Source organism: Argopecten irradians, unplaced genomic scaffold (genome assembly GCF_041381155.1).
Source record: "Argopecten irradians isolate NY unplaced genomic scaffold, Ai_NY scaffold_0236, whole genome shotgun sequence".
Taxonomy (NCBI): Eukaryota; Metazoa; Mollusca; class Bivalvia; order Pectinida; family Pectinidae; genus Argopecten; species Argopecten irradians.
Window position 1 is genome coordinate 8,811 of NW_027187703.1, and position 21,428 is coordinate 30,238.

A 21,428-nucleotide genomic window follows, 5' to 3' on the forward strand; every position below is an offset into this window, starting at 1 on the left:
TTTATACATCAAGGAATAAAGTAATCGATTTTAATCAATCATTGATTGGTTAAATAAAACTGATGATCGACCATTAAATTTCAACCTATTCCCAACATTACCAGGATTTTACAATAAATTTAATATCTGCCTCTGCCAGGGTTTGAACTCAGAACCTCATGATTACTAGTCTGACGCTCAACCGATTGAGCTAAAGAGAAGTTCTCTCTAACCGAGCGCTAGTATTGACCAGGGTTACATACTCCCCCTCCAGGTATCAACTCGTCCTCGAGTTTCAAGGGGTCACAACGATTCCTTCGCAGGTATTGTGAAGTATCATTCCCGAGTCCCTACATGGGAGCCAATGTAACAGGGTGCAGGATTTACAATAAATTTAATACCTGCCTATGCCAGGGTTCGAACTCAGAACCTCATGATTACTAGTCTGACACTCAACCGATGGATCTAAAGAAAAGTTCTCTCTAGCCAAGCAATATATTGCTGCTGGTATTGACCAGGGTTACACTAATTTATACTAGACTAATTAAGTAGATTTATATATTATAGACCAATTTCCTGTGGTCTCAGAAAAAAATAGGTATAACACCATGTTTATGTAGTCACTATAAGTCTAGAACCAGGGGTATGTACACATTACAAGTCTAACACCAGGATATATAGACACTATAACTTTTTAAGTGTTGTGATGTCATTGTAGGTAGGGCTGAACTTCCCAAATATTGGATTTCCAATGATCATTCACTGACTGTTGGTTTTTAATAATTGAGGAACTGGATTTCTCTCATGAACATTTTCGTTCATACTAATATTATTATATACAGATACACTTGTACAATTGTCTTGTAAATAAGTATATAGAATCATAAAGAATTATGAATTGCATTTATATATATGTTTAGAGATCTTAGGAACATATTGTTCGTATGCTTGCAATTTGTTGTCCATTAGATATGTGTATATTAATTAGCAATAGGGTTGTCATTGGTATTTTTTTTTTATTTATTGTCAATATTGATTCCATTAGTTTAGTATTGAAACAAATTTAAAAAGATCTATATTTTTTGGAATCCATCTCAGAAACACATGTACATATTGTATAACTATTGCCTAAAATTATATATAAGTACCGGTATTGTCAACATCTGACTCATGGACACAATCATGTATGCCTTCACTAGTACTGTCAAGTCATTGATGTCATTTAACTCGATCAACATGTATTATAGAGGCAGGGAATATAACTGGATACACTGGTTGCATACATAAGATAATGTCAGGATCAATGCCTTCGGGTAAAACGAGGATTCACAGTCAGATCATTTTACATATTCTATATAAGTATTATTGGTTTCAATGTGTTAAAACATTAATAGATTTGATTGAGTGCAAAATGTCTGCTTGTTTTTAAATTATTAATAAGTTACTCATTTTAAATTGACATCAAAGTAACAGTCAAACCAAAGCAAAACTGATATCAGATATTAATTTTTTTAGAGAAATTAATATTTAATAAATCTGTCATTAATACTTAAATCGACTTAGCCTCCTTATAATGCATATTTTTTTTATTGTAGATGTCACCACAGCATAGACCCTATTTTGTGACTTCTGCAGAGCACAATCTTCCCTACAATGCATATGTTGCTGATCATTTCACAAAGATCTACAAGAAAATGTTTCCCGATATCAAGCTTAAGATTTCCTGTAAGTTTGCCTGTAGTCAAACAAAGACCACCATGCTAGTGAAGAAAGCCCTGGCCCCAACGTTAGAGCAGGAAGTAGTTCAGCACCTGAGATCTAGCAGTAATGGTTCATTTCTTAAACAGCAGGACTGTCTCACGGTCCCTGGCCATGCCTATTTGTAACGTCAGCAATTCTAACTCTTCAACAAATGTTCTTGTAAGGATATCTTTCATAAGGTAATAAGTTCTAAATGAAGTAAGCTATAGCCTGTATGTAAAAAACCCATCTTGTTGGAATTTGAATGTAAAAAGAAAATTACTGTAATTACCTGCATATAACCTGCGCTGGGGTATAGCCCAGGGGAAGCAAAATCAAGCATTCTTTATGATTTTGAAAAATAAATTACAGATAACCCACACAGTCAGATTGCCTTCGGGTTATTCTTTGATGTAATCCTTGAAAATACAGTTGATTTTTGACAGGACATATGTAGTATATGATGATATACTAATAATGGTTCATGAGTCTATATATATACACATATATATATGCTTTATAGTCATTTCATTTCGAAAGGGCTATAGGTTTATTCAAAGATATGTAAAAAGCTATCAATAACATATTTTTTTCTTTGGAAATAGGTTTTAAATGCAAGGAATAATAGCTCATACAAAAATATTTTAGAATAGTGAGAGGGTTACCTGAACTATTTCCAACATTCATGTATAGCCCGCATATTTTTAGCCCACCATCAACAGATGGTGGGCTATTCAAATCGCTTTTCGTCTGTAGTCCGTCCGTTAATAATTCTTGTTATCGCTTTTTCTCAGAAAGTGCCATGAAGGGATCTTTCTCAAATTTCATATGTAGGTTCTCCAAGGGCCCTATAGCTAGTTATGCATTTTGCATTTTGGGATCAATCGGTAAACAAGATGGCCACCAGGCAGCCATCTTGGATTTTGATAGTTAAAGTTTGTTATCACTGTTTCTCATTAAGTACTAAAGGGATCAGGCAGCCATCTTGGATTTTGGTAGTAAAAAATTGTTTCCACTGTTTCTCAGAAAGTACTAAAGGGATAATTCTCAAATAACACATGAAGGTTCCTCTTGGGCCCTAGTTGTGCATACTGACATTTGGGACCGATCGGTCAACAAGATGGCTGACCATGCCAGTCGCCATCTTGAATTTTGATTGTTGAAGTTTGTTACCACTATTTTTTCAGTAAGTACTGCAAGGATCTGTCTCAAATTCCATATGTAGGTTCTCCTCGGGTCCTAGTTGTGCATTTTGGGACCGATCGGTCAACAAGATGGCGACAGGCCGCCATCTTTGATTTTGATAGTTGAAGTTTGGAAAGTAGAGAAAAGATCCATCTGACAATTGTCAGACATAGATCAATCTTTGGTGGGCACCAAGCTCCCTCTGGGATCTCTTGTTATAATTTGGTAATAGTTTTCACAGATAGCCCGCATCGGCAGATAGCCTGCATTAGGCATCTTCTGATATAAAAAATTGTATAGCCCGCTGGCAATACGCAGAAAACTACCGTAAATGATTAAAAATAAGAAATCGATATCCAGATATGTTATTTTTGATTTCAAATAATAAATTTCCTAGATTCAATAAATTTTGCTGTGCTTAACTGGCTAATAGATATTTAGTTAAGACTATTGTAATTTTGATTTGTAACTGATTCTTTTTTTTTTTTTTTTTTTCCTTTATTTTTTTTTTTTTTTGCAGGAATCATGATAATCCTTTACAGAATGTTATTTCCTTTGTCCCAGACAACTACTCTGTTATGAAAGGTAGACACAACTCTGATGACCTACATCAAAGAGAAAACACCCTTATATTTTTGATATTGGATGTAGCTGCCATCTGAGCAACCTGTGCACTGTGGCAGCTGTCAAGACCCTGCCTATGCCCATCGAGGATCTATTGGTGGACACCTTCTATTAGAGGTACATATAATTTGTATACATTGCTTGAGGTAATTGGTTCCCAAATTCTTTATAAGATTTAAACTTTTAAGACAAAGATCTCATATGATGTAATGTGTGTTAATATCATATAGTCCCACTTGAAAACATGTATTTATAACATTTATCATTCAGTGAAGATATTTCAGTGGGTGTTTGTTGAGATGATAGATTGAAACTGTGGGAATGTTAAAGATGCTCCACCTCTGACAAATGGAATTTTTTTTTACAATAAAAAACATTAGCAGACGAATTAGTATTTTTCTTCAGTTACAAAAGTTACTTACTGTACACCATTACCACTATTGAAAAGTTTCAGCTTCTAATTTTACTTCAAGATAAAAATATTAAACAATAATTACTTGCGTCCGGAAAAAAATTGATGGCACTATGTCCTATATGGAATGAGGTACATGATTGTCCTATATGGAATGGGTACTGATTGCGCATGCAACCGAAAGCAAAATTATATTGTTTTTTGTGTTAGTCAGACATATATATATACATGATTAAATACCAATCGTTGTTAAAATGATAAGAATCATTTATGCTCTGTCGGTGGTGGGGCTTAAAATAAAATATTGTTTGTTTCCCCTTTCCGACCTACCCACCAAAACACTCCCTACCCAAAATATTTTATTGGCATTTTCCATACCAAAAATATTTTTTCATTTCTAATTTTTCTTTGTTTTCTCTGTTTTGTTTCTTTTCTTATAATACATTTTATGCTTTTATAACTTCAGTTTTAGAAAGAAAACTAATAACTTGAGGTATTTGTTGTCTAATCAAAAAAAAAAAAACTACCTACCTACCCAACACTGGTATGGGTTGTTAAAGGGGAAACAAACAATTCATTAGGGCTGGCCTGGAACATCTTTAATTATTTAACTGAGAAATATGTTAAATTATATATTTTCAGCTCAGGCAGGAAAGAGAAGTACAAGGAATTTACAAAGTTTTGTGATGTGGAGCCAACCAAGATACTGAAACATTGCTCTACCCATTGGTTGAGCCTTGAGAAGTGTGTAAAGTGAAGTGCCTCCTAGATCACTGGCCAGCCCTCCAGAGCTACTTCAATTCTCGTGATGACGTGGAGAAGCCTGTCCGCATCAAGAGGATTGCTGGTCAACTATCATCTTCATAGATGAGAATGTACTACTTATTTCTGGCTTTCATCCTAGAGTCATTCAACGAGTTCAACATATCATTTCAGCTATTACTATTTCTTTTGAGGGCACTATTGTTTTATAGTGTTGTCAAGGTATGGCATAGTACCCGAGCCGTTTTTTTCCTGTGTAAATTCCTCAGCATTCAAGTTTTCAAACCATGACATCATAGTGTTTTGCAAAACGTCGTCTGCATATAGCTTGTTTGCCAGTGAACAGCGCAAATAGCGACAGTGACGTCATTTTTTTCAATGTCGACGTACATAACAAAAAGCATGCCAAACCATGCCATAATCCCACGGGAAACCATTGTATCCCACGGGAAACCATTGTCCCGGGACTATGGCTAAATAGTGCCTGGGGACTGAACCAATGAAAACGTGAGAAAAGGTCACGTTATGTACTAAAACTCTAATATGACAAGAAGATATGGCAATTGTTTTGAAAAAAAAATATGACAGAATATTTTTATCAGTATATGATTATGAGTATGATTAGTAGTTCTTATCAATGTAAAGTCTATATATATTTGTGTATGATTATCACACACCTATGTCTTAAAGGGACAATTCAGTCTAAGAGAACATTAAAATTTGTAATTATATAGGAAAAAATCCAGTTCTAATGGAAATTAAATCAGTCGGTTTTACTGTGATATGTCTGAAAAGCCCATAGTGGTGACATTTGTGTAGATGTTCGAACTCGCTCGCTGTCCGTCATTACACATTGTGGTCGAACTTCTTGTATGCCGAGCCCTGTCCCTTGCTCGTAGAGTAAGGCAACTTTTGTCTAGAACTGCTCAAATCGCTCTGACAGTAGTATGTTTACCTTATTAGGTGAATTGTCTTGTCTAAAAATCATTTTATCACCTTCTCAGTTGTTATGTAGTTTATTTGTTTAACGTGCGTGACTTTGGCTCGGGTATGGGTACAGCGTCCATATTGTACCTGCTAAATCGTATTGATCAACGATTTGATATTTCAACGATATTAATTAAAATACTTAACAATGTCGTGGAATTTGTCAATGTTTTATGTTATATGTTTCATAAGAAATGTAGAACAATACATTTATGTATATTTTGCTTCTTGGTTATGTAAAAGAATTAGCTTAAGTGAATTGTCCCTTTAATCTAGCTTTGATAATTCTTGATTATTTACACAACACTTTTTGATCTTTGATAATTCTTCAATATTTAAAATGTTTATTAGATTAACCTATTTATACATTCATATTAAGCTAGAATTTCTCTAATAACATTCCATTATACTTCAGGCTGATGAATTTAGGATTGGTTATATGGCAAAGGAGATCAGACGTCTACTGGGGAGATTCCTGGGCAGATTCGTCAAGGCGAAAGTCATCCGGGAAGCTGATCATTTGACCAAGGTTGAGTTTGACGACATCAACAACCAGATTCCAGACAGCATTGTGGACATTGGACCATTCTGCTATGCATACATAGTCGACAAAGAGGACAGCATTTCCCCATCCTTGACCAATAGAATTTTGGGGTAAGTTAAACAATATAAGTGTATAAATCATGAATATGTATTAAAAATAACTTGTAAAACATTTCAACATGATTAATCATGGATATTTAAAATTTTGCATTAATCTGAATTAAATGTATTTCCAGGATGATGATAACAATAATAGAAGTTTGTTATGATTTATTATCAATACTAATTACTTAAACTAATTTCAATTTCATTTGTGATAACTTGCCATAGAAAAACTTTACACTAAATATTTTCATATTTATTCTAACAGGTCTTTCAGGAAATTTTATTGCACTGTTGTAGACAAGATGATCAAGAAGTTTCCATTTGAGGATGCAGTTGGGTTACCTTAACCCTGCTACACGGTCTGATGGCACACCAACAGATGTGATGGCCATTGCCAGGAAGTTCCCAGGGATTGTTCCACAGGAGGACCTTCCCAAACTAGAGTGTCCTAGGCTTGGTTATAACTGGAACAAGGACATTAAGGCGTTTAAGCCCCATCAATCAATCAATCAACCAAACTAGAGGATGAACTGACTGATTAATCTGTGACAGCTGATTTTGAACTTCATGGGCCAGTATGGGAAAAATGTGTAATAACATCACAGGTGACAAGCAATTTCCAGTTCTGTTCATTCTGTCTGAAGCCATGTTGACCATTCCCAATGCACAAAATGGTGCACAAACTTCAGACAGAGAACCGAGTCCAGGAGGTCCTGAAGCTGGCAAACACAGCAACAAGGAACCATAATATGTGTCACCAATCTTCAGATTTCCAAATGGAATTGAGAGAATTAGTGCTTGAACTTAGCTTGTACTGTGATGTGTTCATATGGAACAATCTGTGATGTGTTCTTATGTGACTTGATCATGAACAGTATTTATTGAGTGGAGTTTGTCAATTTAATGGTTTAACAAACAGTTGATATTTTCTCTTTGAAAAAAAAGATATATGGATATCTGGTGTCATTTGCAGCTAGTCAGTTGTGTTTATTTAAATTTAATTGAGATGTTTGTCATATGGAGACATTCAGTTGTTATTTCTATTGAAAGTTTATTGTTATATGTATTCTGTGGACATCTGGGATGTCATTTGTAACTTATATACATTGTATAATAGTTGCTGTATTTGTTTTACAAAGTAGAGTAATATGTGTGATCAGATGTCATTTGTGAAATTGATATGAAGGAGTTCCTATTTTTTATTGAGAATTTGTGCAATCATTGTAGGGCATAATTTTATTATTAATTTCTAGAGTGTAGGTATGGGCATTATGATGCTGTTATACGATGTTTACTGAATATGTTGACATCTAAAGCTTTAACCTGGTGTTTTTCTTGTTAAGCACCTATTGCTTCTTATCAATTAACTTAAATTCATCCTCATGTGAAATCTTTCAAGATGTTAAATATTATGGAATTTATTCACAAATACAAATAAATGATATAGTTGTTTAAAACTGTTTTCAAGTTATCTGTACTGTATAGTGTGTTAAAAAAAATTCTCTAGATTTACTTCAATTGAGACTTATAGTTAATACGCCACAATGTGGCATGTCAACTCAAATGTCATCAAAAAATCAAATCTAAATCTTCATCAATGCAATTCAAGTTTGAAATAAGATGAACTTCAGTCTTATTGGGATTAAAAGATGCAAGCGATGCTTTTGCCCACCTGTTTATCTTTTCTAAATCACTATTAAGTACATATTCAATTTCTCTGCATGAAGATGAGGATTTTATTAGATTTATCGTCCGCAAAAAGACATGTAGAAGATTCAAGCTCAGCAATATTGTTCAGAAAGATAACAAAAAGAAGAGGACCAAGTATTGAGCCTTGAAGCACTCTAGCCTTAATCCTACATATTTCAGAAAATGGATTATTGTTATTACTTTTTGTTATCGAAAAATAAGATAATTTTCCAACCATAACAAGAAATATCCTGAAATACCATTGTTATTTTACAAGTACACCTTTGTGCCAGACCCAGTCGGAAGCTTTTGAAATATCACAATAAACTAACAAGTGATTTGTTTTCTCTTCCATAGGTACTACACTAACACCATACGTATCTGGGTACTGGAACACAAGCACCAAATATACATATCTAGGTACTAGAACACTAGCCCCATACATTTCTAGGTACTAGAACACAAGCACTATACATATCTAGGTACTACACTAACACCATACATATATCTAGGTACTAGAACACAAGCACTATACATATATGTGTACTAGAACACAAGCACCATACATATCTGGGTACTGGAACACAAGCACCAAATATACATATCTAGGTACTAGGACACTAGCCCCATACATGTCTAGGTACTAGAACACAAGCACCATACATATCTGGGTACTAGAACACAAGCACCATACATGTCTGGGTACTAGAACACAAGCACCATACATGTCTGGGTACTAGAACACAAGCACCATACATGTCTGGGTACTAGAACACAAGCACCATACACATCTGGGTACTAGAACACAAGCACCATACATGTCTGGGTACTAGAACACTAACACCATACATGTCTGGGTACTAGAACACTAACACCATACATGTCTGGGTACTAGAACACAAGCACCATACATGTCTGGGTACTAGAACACAAGCACCATACATGTCTGGGTACTAGAACACAAGCACCATACATGTCTGGGTACTAGAACACAAGCACCATACATGTCTGGGTACTAGAACACAAGCACCATACATGTCTGGGTACTAGAACACAAGCACCATACATGTCTGGGTACTAGAACACAAGCACCATACATGTCTGGGTACTAGAACACAAGCACCATACATGTCTGGGTACTAGAACACAAGCACCATACATGTCTGGGTACTAGAACACAAGCACCATACATGTCTGGGTACTAGAACACAAGCACCATACATGTCTGGGTACTAGAACACAAGCACCATACATGTCTGGGTACTAGAACACAAGCACCATACATGTCTGGGTACTAGAACACAAGCACCATACATGTCTGGGTACTAGAACACAAGCACCATACATGTCTGGGTACTAGAACACAAGCACCATACAAGTCTGGGTACTAGAACACAAGCACCATACATGTCTGGGTACTAGAACACAAGCACCATACATGTCTGGGTACTAGAACACAAGCACCATACATGTCTGGGTACTAGAACACTAACACCATACATGTCTGGGTACTAGAACACAAGCACCATACATGTCTGGGTACTAGAACACAAGCACCATACATGTCTGGGTACTAGAACACAAGCACCATACATGTCTGGGTACTAGAACACAAGCACCATACATGTCTGGGTACTAGAACACAAGCACCATACATGTCTGGGTACTAGAACACAACACCATACATGTCTGGGTACTAGAACACAAGCACCATACATGTCTGGGTACTAGAACACAAGCACCATACATGTCTGGGTACTAGAACACAAGCACCATACATGTCTGGGTACTAGAACACAAGCACCATACATGTCTGGGTACTAGAACACAAGCACCATACATGTCTGGGTACTAGAACACAAGCACCATACATGTCTGGGTACTAGAACACAAGCACCATACATGTCTGGGTACTAGAAACACAAGCACCATACATGTCTGGGTACTAGAACACTAACACCATACATGTCTGGGTACTAGAACACAAGCACCATACATGTCTGGGTACTAGAACACTAGCACCATACATGTCTGGGTACTAGAACACAGGCACCATACATGTCTGGGTACTAGAACACAAGCACCATACATGTCTGGGTACTAGAACACAAGCACCATACATGTCTGGGTACTAGAACACAAGCACCATACATGTCTGGGTACTAGAACACAAGCACCATACATGTCTGGGTACTAGAACACAAGCACCATACATGTCTGGGTACTAGAACACAAGCACCATACATGTCTGGGTACTAGAACACAAGCACCATACATGTCTGGGTACTAGAACACAAGCACCATACATGTCTGGGTACTAGAACACAAGCACCATACATGTCTGGGTACTAGAACACAAGCACCATACATGTCTGGGTACTAGAACACAAGCACCATACATGTCTGGGTACTAGAACACAAGCACCATACATGTCTGGGTACTAGAACACAAGCACCATACATGTCTGGGTACTAGAACACAAGCACCATACATGTCTGGGTACTAGAACACAAGCACCATACATGTCTGGGTACTAGAACACAAGCACCATACATGTCTGGGTACTAGAACACAAGCACCATACATGTCTGGGTACTAGAACACAAGCACCATACATGTCTGGGTACTAGAACACAAGCACCATACATGTCTGGGTACTAGAACACAAGCACCATACATGTCTGGGTACTAGAACACAAGCACCATACATGTCTGGGTACTAGAACACAAGCACCATACATGTCTGGGTACTAGAACACAAGCACCATACATGTCTGGGTACTAGAACACAAGCACCATACATGTCTGGGTACTAGAAACACTAATGTGGGTACACCATACATACATGTCTGGGTACTAGAACACAAGCACCATACATGTCTGGGTACTAGAACACAAGCACCATACATGTCTGGGTACTAGAACACAAGCACCATACATGTCTGGGTACTAGAAACACACAAGCACCATACATGTCTGGGTACTAGAACACAAGCACCATACATGTCTGGGTACTAGAACACAAGCACCATACATGTCTGGGTACTAGAACACAAGCACCATACATGTCTGGGTACTAGAACACAAGCACCATACATGTCTGGGTACTAGAACACAAGCACCATACATGTCTGGGTACTAGAACACAAGCACACCATACATGTCTGGGTACTAGAACACAAGCACCATACATGTCTGGGTACTAGAAACACAAGCACCATACATGTCTGGGTACTAGAACACAAGCACCATACATGTCTGGGTACTAGAACACAAGCACCATACATGTCTGGGTACTAGAACACAAGCACCATACATGTCTGGGTACTAGAACACAAGCACCATACATGTCTGGGTACTAGAACACAAGCACCATACATGTCTGGGTACTAGAACACAAGCACCATACATGTCTGGGTACTAGAACACAAGCACCATACATGTCTGGGTACTAGAACACAAGCACCATACATGTCTGGGTACTAGAACACAAGCACCATACATATATATTACTCGATGTAATGGTATACACGTCAAATACTTGTTTGTTTGATTAGTTTAACGTCCTATTAACAGCCAGGGTCATTTAAGGACGTGTCAGGTTTGTTACCACATGATAATGTCTGTATTTGATGTCTATAAGGTGTGTATACCACCACAACGACTTGTCACCACATGACAACGTCTGTATTTTGTGCGTATACCACCACATCGACTTGTCACCACATGATAACGTCTGTATTTGATGTCTATAAGGCGTGTATACCACCACATCGACTTTTCACCACATAATAACGTCTGTATTTGATGTCTATAAGGCGTGTATACCACCACATCGACTTGTCACCACATGATAACGTCTGTATTTTGTGCGTATACCACCACATCTACTTGTCACCACATGATAACGTCTGTATTTTGTGCGTATACCACCACATCGACTTGTCACCACATGATAACGTCTGTATTTGATGTCTATAAGGCGTGTATACCACCACATCGACTTTTCACCACATAATAACGTCTGTATTTGATGTCTATAAGGCGTGTATACCACCACATCGACTTGTCACCACATTATAACGTCTGTATTTGGTGTCTATAAGGTGTGTATACCACCACATCGACTTGTCACCACATTATAACGTCTGTATTTGATGTCTATATAAGGTAAGGTGTGTATACCACCACATCGACTTGTCACCACATTATAACGTCTGTATTTGATGTCTATAAGGCGTGTATACCACCACATCGACTTGTCACCACATTATAACGTCTGTATTTGATGTCTATAAGGCGTGTATACCACCACATCGACTTGTCACCACATGATAACGTCTGTATTTGATGTCTATAAGGCGTGTATACCACCACATCGACTTTTCACCACATAATAACGTCTGTATTTGATGTGTATAAGGCGTGTATACCACCACATCGAATTGTCACCACATGATAACGTCTGTATTTGATGTGTATACACCACATTTGATGTGTATACCATCACATCGACTTGTCACCACATTATAACGTCTGTATTTGATGTGTATAAGGTGTGTATACCACCACATCGACTTGTCACCACATATAACGTCTGTATTTGATGTGTAACACCACATTTGATGTGTATACCACCACATCGACTTGTCACCACATGATAACGTCTGTATTTGATGTTATAAGGCGTGTATACCACCACATCGACTTGTCACCACATTATAAGTCTGTATTGTATTTGATGTGTATACCACCACATCGACTTGTCACCACAGATAACGTCTGTTGATGTTAAGGTGTATACCACCACATCGACTTGTCACCACATTATAACGTCTGTATTTGATGTCTATAATGTGTATACCACCACATCGACTTGTCACCACATTATAACGTCTGTATTTGATGTCTATAAGCGTGTATACCACCACATCGACTTGTCACCACATGATAACGTCTGTATTTGTGTGTATACCACCACATCGACTTGTCACCACATGATAACGTCTGTATTTGATGTCTATAAGGCGTGTATACCACCACATCGACTTGTCACCACATGATAACGTCTGTATTTGATGTCTATAAGGCGTGTATACTACCACATCGACTTGTCACCACATGATAACGTCTGTATTTGATGTCTATAAGGTGTGTATAATACCACATCGACTTGTCACCACATGATAACGTCTGTATTTTGTGCGTATACCACCACATCGACTTGTCACCACATGATAACGTCTGTATTTGATGTCTACAAGGCGTGTATACCACCACATCGACTTTTCACCACATAATAACGTCTGTATTTGATGTGTATACCACCACATTTGATGTGTATACCACCACATCGACTTGTCACCACATTATAACGTCTGTATTTGGTGTGTATAAGGCGTGTTTACCACCACATCGACTTTTCACCACATAATAACGTCTGTATTTGATGTGTATAAGGCGTGTATACCACCACATCGAATTGTCACCACATGATAACGTCTGTATTTGATGTGTATACACCACATTTGATGTGTATACCATCACATCGACTTGTCACCACATTATAACGTCTGTATTTGATGTGTATAAGGTGTGTATACCACCACATCGACTTGTCATCACACGATAACGTCTGTATTTGATGTGTATAAGGTGTGTATACCACCACATCGACTGGTCACCACACGATAACGTCTGTATTTGATGTGTATACCACCACATCGACTTGTCACCACATTATAACGTCTGTATTTGATGTGTATACCACCACATCGACTTGTCACCACATTATAACGTCTGTATTTGATGTCTATAAGGTGTGTATACCACCACATCGACTTGTCACCACATTATAACGTCTGTATTTGATGTGTATAAGGCGTGTATACCACCACATCGACTTGTCACCACATTATAACGTCTGTATTTGATGTCTATAAGGTGTGTATACCACCACATCGACTTGTCACCACATGATAACGTCTGTATTTGATGTCTATAAGGCGTGTATACCACCACATCGACTTGTCACCACATGATAACGTCTGTATTTGATGTGTATAAGGCGTGTTTACCATCACATCGACTTGTCACCACATGATAATGTCTGTATTTGATGTGTATAAGGTGTGTATACCACCACATGATAACGTTTGTATTTGATGTGTATACCACCATATTAATTTGTCACCACATTGTAACAACTGTATTTGATTCTGTATGTCACCACACAAGGACTTGTATATTTGATCTTCTTTGTTCCAAGATAACCTCTGGAAGTTGGTTGTAATAGGTTAATGTACAGTAAAACACGTTTATAATGAACATTCTTACAGCGAATGCATGTTTCTAACATTTAGTAATTTTCGTTTCCTGTCAAGGTTCCTATAAGATGTCTGTAATATGTGTATAACAAACTGAATAAGGTGGTCCCCAAAGGTTTGTTATAACCATGGTTTACTGTATACCCGACCTATTGTACATGTAGCTTAATTATAACACAAACATATGACTATGTAAGAAGTTGTAATTATAGTTTATTAAATAATACATAATGTAATAATAATGCACATATTAAGTTATGTATCACCACAAAATGTATAAATACTTTGAAAGCACCCCTCTCCTTCATCCTAACTCAGTAAATACGATTGTATGGTAAATAACTTTTAAAATAAAATATGGCAGGAAAAACTATGATCTATGACCTGGGCTGATGCAAAATATCTGTTGAAAAAGTTTCAATTTTCAGCAGCTAGATAATCTGAATTTAATACATGTACCAGCACATGCTGACTCCAGTTTTATCTAAAATCATTTTGAGTATCACTAAAAGTTGAAGTTTGTGTCAATGAAAAATTAGTAAGTATTATATATGTATTTAGAGCCTATGCTAAAATTGGTGAAACTAGAACTGTCGCCAGATCTAGAGTGGACAACTAATAACCCCCGCTGCACAAAGGACTTTAGTAATAACTCCATTAATAGGGAACATATCAGAACCCTATATAGTTTATTCAATTCCCCTTTATGTCAGGGTTCTGTGCACCAAATTTTATCAAAATCTGTCAAGTAGTTTAGAAGGAGTTTGCAGGACAAAGTTGCATCTACAGATGGACAGACAGATGGATGGACGGACGGACGGACAGACGGACAACCTGATTCCAGTAATAACCTATAACACAAAATTTGCCTTAAAACCAAATATTCAACATATATTTTTTCTGCTTTTCTTTTAATACAGATCAATTAATACCGTTATTAATGAAAGTTTAATACAACAGGAAGATATGCATGTTAATTGTTCTTAGCTATAGGTAATTTCTTCTATTATATACATATGTAAATAACTATGAATAACTTAATTATTAAAAAATTCAAACTATTAAATGTTATTTTATAGATCCAGTCCAGTGCCAATACTGTAAATGTGGACATTTTCGTGAGGGGGAAATTTTGCTAATTATCTATCGGGAAAATAACAACACTGTGAAAGTTACATGCATACCAATAGCGAAATTAAGCGGAAATATCCATGTAGTATACAGTATGCTTTTATTAGTAAAGATATGCTCTTAAAAATATGCTTCTTTATACAGTACATGCATGTAATCATGTGGAGAGGGCATATATAGGCTTTGTCTGCTACCCGATCCAAAATTGAGTCTCTTTGATTTAATAAAATATTTTTAAAATAAAAAATAAACCTACATATCAAATTTGAGAGTTTCCTTCAGTATTTCCTGAGAAATACCAATAAAAACTTCATAAATTGTTGAATTCCAAGAAGGCTGCCTGGCGGCATCTTGTTTTTGATCAGACCCAATAGGCAATGTGTACAACTAGACACCAAGAAGAATTTACATATGCAATATGAGAAAAATTCCTTCAGCATTATCTGAGAAATAGTGCTATGGCAAAATCCAAGATGGCTGCCAGTCTGCCATCTTGCATTGGTCAAAATACAAAATACAAAAAGGCACCAAGGGGAACCAATATACCCAATTAGAGAAAGATACCTTCAATACTTTCTGAGAAATAGCGATAATTGTCAAAATCCAAGATGGCTGCCAGTCCGCCATCTTGTTATCCAATCAGTCCTAAAATACAATATGCACAACTAGGCACCAAGGCAAACCTATAAATGAAATTTGAGATAGATCTCTTATGTATTTTCTGCAAAATAGCTATAACAAGAATTGTTTAATATGGAGGGAAGGACAGAAGGAAGAACGGATGAACAGATCATGGACATTAGACAATTTGAATCAGATAGGGACTAAAAAATGTTGAATCTTGGAAAATCTATGTCAGCTTTTGAATAAACAGGAATGACATTAAACACCCAGTCTATACAACAGAGACATGTTGCCAAAGAAAATACACCTTCTCTTCAAAATTGATAAGAAATTTGCTGTCACTGGACAACAACATTTTTCTTTAAGACTCTGCAAAAATTTCTTTATAGCCCTGTAACTTTTCTTCTTGATATCTTGTTTAAAGTACAGATAACATTATCCACCCAGGCTTCATCCATTGTATAAATCAAATTTCTTCAGAAATAGTTTTACGTTTCTGTTGTACAATTTTTTAACCAACTGTGTTATTTTTAAGAAATTTGTCCTTGACATTATTCTGAAATTAACCAAATGTAATTCTGGGTGAATTGTGACTATGTGAGCATTCATACTATTTGTATTTGCCATATAATATAACATAATATACATTTACAGTTTTGAACAAAGACCAAATGTACTATTCCCTTCTTCAATGGAATCCTCTGAAACATCCTTGAGCCACATTTCTTAATTGACCTCCCATTGATCACCCTAGTAGACTGCTCCTGAACAAAATTTTCAACTTCAGCAAAGGGTGGTGTCAGTCTTGGGAAGCTTGCAATGTTCATCCAGAAGCACTTCAAATCTGGCACACTTGTCAATAAATAAATGAATAATTAAATTATGTATAGGTATACTGATATTGACAAAAGGGAGAGTTCAATTCAATAGTTTTTATCCATAGTGGCTCATGAGCATTAAAAGGAAATACAATAAAGCATATTCTAAGCAACCTAATAACCAACAAGCACACAAAACATTTTTATAGTTATAACTAGCACTGCAAGCAAATGGTTAACTAATATCCCCGCTACCACTCATTTGGGAACATAGCAACCAAATGTTGTTTTAATCCATGGATAAAGTTCAATTATGTTCATTTTGACATTTCATTTGGTAACAATGACAACCAAATGACAGCCATTGTATTTGTCATCCTTTCAAAAACTCTGTGGCTTAATCGGACAATATCTTCATTTAGATATGATCAACCAGAAGCCTCTCTTTTGTTTCCATGGTTTGATTTGGTTTATTAGACTTAATGTCTTATTAACAGCTATCAGGTAATGTTAGGACAGCCTCGCCTGTGTACAATGTGTTGTGTGTGTGAATGTCTGTATGTTTTGGGAGGCTGTGTATGTGATATATTTATATTGTGTTTCCAAGGTATCCATTGTTATTATTAAACCATGTGATGTGGTAATTAATAGACATCCATGTGTTACAAAATTGATTCAAAGTTTAAAGTTATTGCCTATATTACAAAACCTGTGTATATTGACTTGGTTACCTTGGCAATCAAAAGTTTGGGAAAATAAGTGTTCTTTTATATCTACACATTATTGTGAATTTTCATCAGAATTGGTCCAGTTCAGGAGGAGTTGTACGGACAACATTTGCAGATGACAGACATCCAGACATAAGGACAGACATCCAGGGAAGTTGATTCCAACGTATAGCCCTAACTTCATTGCAGGGGGTATAAGAACAAAATTATTTCAACTATATTCAATACAATTTAAGTTACTTACCAAATGGGCAGGACATAGATGTAGATCAGGAAACTGGTGATGTAATTTTCCCGAGCATCTCCTGTCGCCATTCTTCCAGAGTCTGAAGATTTTCTGTGCATTCAAAGATAAAGATAAAATGTAAAATCTCTTAATGAAAGCAAGCAATATTTCCGATATCCATGATACAGGTAAGCTTGTTTACCTAGTACATGAGCAATGTATTTCAATTTCAAGAAGACTTCGTTGTTTTTATTTACAAATGTACATCAGATGGATTGGACATCTGAGGCCTAGGCTATGCCCATTTACATGCAAGTCCTTTCCAAATTATCAATTAACATATAAATATACATTCTGCATAACAAGTTTTACCTGATATGTGTTGTAATACATGACTTTCCAATGTTTTTGTCATAAAATGCGTTATGATTAAATGATACATCCATACCAGCTTGAGCTACACCAATTAGGCTTTCTCAGAAACATGGTCTATAACATGCTGTGTGCGAGTGATATGTTACTGCTGTGTTCTAGTGACTTTCCTGATGGCATCCACAGGTAATGGAATTTGTATAAATACTTAACTTATAAATAAATTCAGTCAATTTAACTACAAGTATAGATAACTATCAACAAGAGGCCCAGAGGGCCTGTATCGCTCACCTGTTTTGTTTTTTTTGAGTAATTCTGTAATTTAGTAATTAGTGATTCAAAAATCACAAAGACTTTTACAATTAGGAAAATAGCAAAATTGACTCCATGATTTGTTTAATTTTGAATCCCAACCATATAATGATGCTATAGATACCATACCAATATGCTATCCAATACATAGTTTCAGAGAGGAAGTAATTTTTATGAAAAGAGTAGCCTTATTAACCTTTTTGGCCCCGCGCCTAAGGCCCCGGGGGTCAGCCCCATCATTTGTACAATTTTGAATCCTCACCTTAAGGATGCTACCATTGCACTATGAGTGCTATCCCATGCTTAGTTTCAGAGAAGAAGTCGTTTATATGGAAATAGCCAAATTGACCCCTTTTGGCCCCGCCCCTCAGGCCCCTGGGGGTTCAGCCCCATCGTTTGTACAATTTTGAATCCCCACCCTATAAGGATGCTACCATTGCATTATGAGTGCTATCCCATACTTAGTTTCAGAGAAGAACTTGTTTATATGGAAATAGCCAAATTGACCCCTTTTGACCCCGCCCCTCAGGCCCCTGGGGGTCAGCCCCATCGTTTGTACAATTTTGAATCCCCATCCTATAAGGATGCTACCATTGCAGTATGGATGCTATCCCATGCTTAGTGTCAGAGAAGAAGTCGTTTATATGGAAATAGCCAAATTAGCCCCTTTTGGCCCCACCCCTCAGGCCCCGCCCCTCAGGCTCCTGGGGGGTCAGCCCAATTTTTTGTACAATTTTCAGTCAGTAACCCATAAGGATGCTACCAGTCAAATTTTGTTGAATTCCGACCAGCGGTTATGGAGAAGAAGTCGATTGTTGGCGGACGGACGGACGACGGACGCCACGGTATGGCATAAGCTCACCTTCGTCCTTCGGACCAGGTGAGCTAATAAATTAATGCATCTGGTCTAGTGAGATATTGACCTGGTAGTGATCAACAGACATATCTCAAATTTACCATATTGTAAAGTAACTTCACCTCTACTGATGTCTTTGGCTGTAGTGCCTTTTTCATTGAAGAGATCTGGTTAGCATGACGTCATGATCACGATCACAACATTCTGTAATGAGAGTAAAAATTGTCTAGCGATAAGTGAACACCACATTGCCACCTTATATTTAGGATATCTGTAATCCAATATCATATTCAAGTCAGCTGTTACACAAAAGACAGTTTTATTCTGAATAAAATATAATGAAATATCTGATTTCAGGAGTTTTTTGTTAGTTAATGAAAATATGAAATGATTGATATTATTATGTCATTTTATGAATTTTCAAGGAAGTTTGCTTCTAGAAGTATATAGGTTAGGTCTAATGATCAAGGCTCAGTTATTCAAAAGGTGATTATTAATAAGCTTATCATAGTTATGTATGTTTAAAAAATAATCTGAGGGTTGATAAACACAATATATAACTTACATGTATATTGATTATTGCAATAGAAACAAATAAAGACGATAAGAATGACCTTTTAAAAAAAAAATGTTATTCATGGCAACAAGTAAGTCCCAAAATGGTGCACTAAAGAACTATTACTGTCGACGCGGGATTACATCGAAAGGCACGGCTGCATTACTTCCTCGATATGTGGATGAACTAGTTACCTGTGCATCTATACACACAAGTGTGGTTAATTTATTCTGGGAATGAAGCGCTTGTTTTCATTGGTCGACGCATTTCTATAAACACGCCCATTTCCTCAAAAAATAAGCTTCAGAAAAAGAAATCGGTATTTAAAAATCAGTTTCAGTACCGATACATATCTGACGTAAGCGACGTAAAGCAGAAAATTTGAAGGAAAAACACACATTTTGCTGATTTACATGAAAGACGAATTCTCTATTATCGTGAGCATTAATTTGTAACAGAAGCCATGCGTGTAGTCAAAGCCCCAAAACAGCACTGCTGATCGAGGCCTAGAATCTACAACGACGTCCGTAATTATTTACCGGCAGTAAACCACAGAAAATCTAGTTAAGTATTAGTTCTTTGTTATATTTCGTAACTAAACATATGTTTTTTAATTATAAATAGAGTCGGTTGCTTTTACGAAACTACTGCTGAAAATGTTTACTTTCTGTTCGTAAAATTAGGTCACAATCGAACTGTCAGATTGTCTACCCCTCCGATCGCAGATTGTCTACGTCTACAGATACAGATTTAAACTGATGAAAAGTATGTATCGTTTACGGTTACATTGTTAAAATATTACCAACAAGTGGATTGTTTTGGCTGGAGCTGAATATCCAGCGTTCTCGCTGACATGACACCGCGTAGGGCTAACTGGCTTGCCCAAACCAGCGTACGGCACATGTTTACAATATGTATGTTGTTGGGGTGCTGTTTTGTGCACAATATTTCAGCGCAAATAATAATAATAATAAAATTTTATTTATTACTTAAAATGTTCATTTGAATTCATTTTCTGTTGTAAAAGGCATTATAATGATCATTTATTCAGTCTTTAATTCAAAAATCTTTGTGGCAATAATCAAAATACCCCGGTACCGTCATTTATGAGGATCCCATTGTGCCGATTTGCCGACAAAAATCTTAATTTTACTTTGATCATTTGTTCGAACTGATTAACTAGATTTTTTTCCCTAAAAAAATGTGTGTTTGAACTATCCGTCGGTTCAAATTAACCGGGGCATTACAATACAGTATATATGTAAAGTTCTACACCGAAACTGAGAGGCCATGTACTACGCCGTCACATCTCGGTGATCACTGAATTGAAGAGTTTTACATGAACAGTGTACGTGCTGTCAGTGTTGTTTATGGGGCAGGGCTTATGAAGTCAGACTCGACCAATCGCCACGCGCATGTTATCCCATTCAATTTGTGCCTCTAGTGATGAAA

General features: G+C 36.6%; 2 protein-coding genes across 5 annotated transcripts in view; one reads left to right on the forward strand and one right to left on the reverse strand.

Annotated features, from left to right (window-relative positions):
- The first annotated feature begins 272 nt into the window (after positions 1-272).
- Positions 273-7,794, forward strand: LOC138312177 (uncharacterized). Of its 4 annotated transcripts, none has more exons than XM_069253182.1 (5): positions 273-1,704; positions 3,425-3,645; positions 4,583-4,924; positions 6,105-6,343; positions 6,635-7,794. In XM_069253182.1, exons 3-5 carry the CDS (start codon positions 4,808-4,810, stop codon positions 6,660-6,662), a joined length of 384 nt encoding a protein of 127 aa, XP_069109283.1. In that variant the 5' UTR covers positions 273-1,704; positions 3,425-3,645; positions 4,583-4,807; the 3' UTR covers positions 6,663-7,794. The 4 variants fall into 4 exon arrangements, 3 of the variants coding, with proteins under 3 accessions (XP_069109283.1, XP_069109281.1, XP_069109282.1); XM_069253180.1 differs by having other exon boundaries at positions 1,439-1,704; positions 6,603-7,794; XR_011206882.1 differs by having other exon boundaries at positions 1,445-1,704; positions 4,583-4,815; positions 6,603-7,794.
- Positions 7,795-14,549: 6,755 nt separating this feature from the next.
- The window catches only part of LOC138312180 (uncharacterized), a 31,135-nt gene continuing 24,256 nt past the window's right edge, over positions 14,550-21,428 (reverse strand). Inside the window, exons 17-19 of the mRNA XM_069253184.1 lie at positions 19,543-19,624; positions 17,899-17,991; positions 14,550-16,960 (exon numbers count right to left, since the gene is read on the reverse strand). The gene's annotated coding sequence lies outside the window, so the exon portion shown is untranslated. The remainder of the gene's footprint in view (positions 16,961-17,898; positions 17,992-19,542; positions 19,625-21,428) is intronic.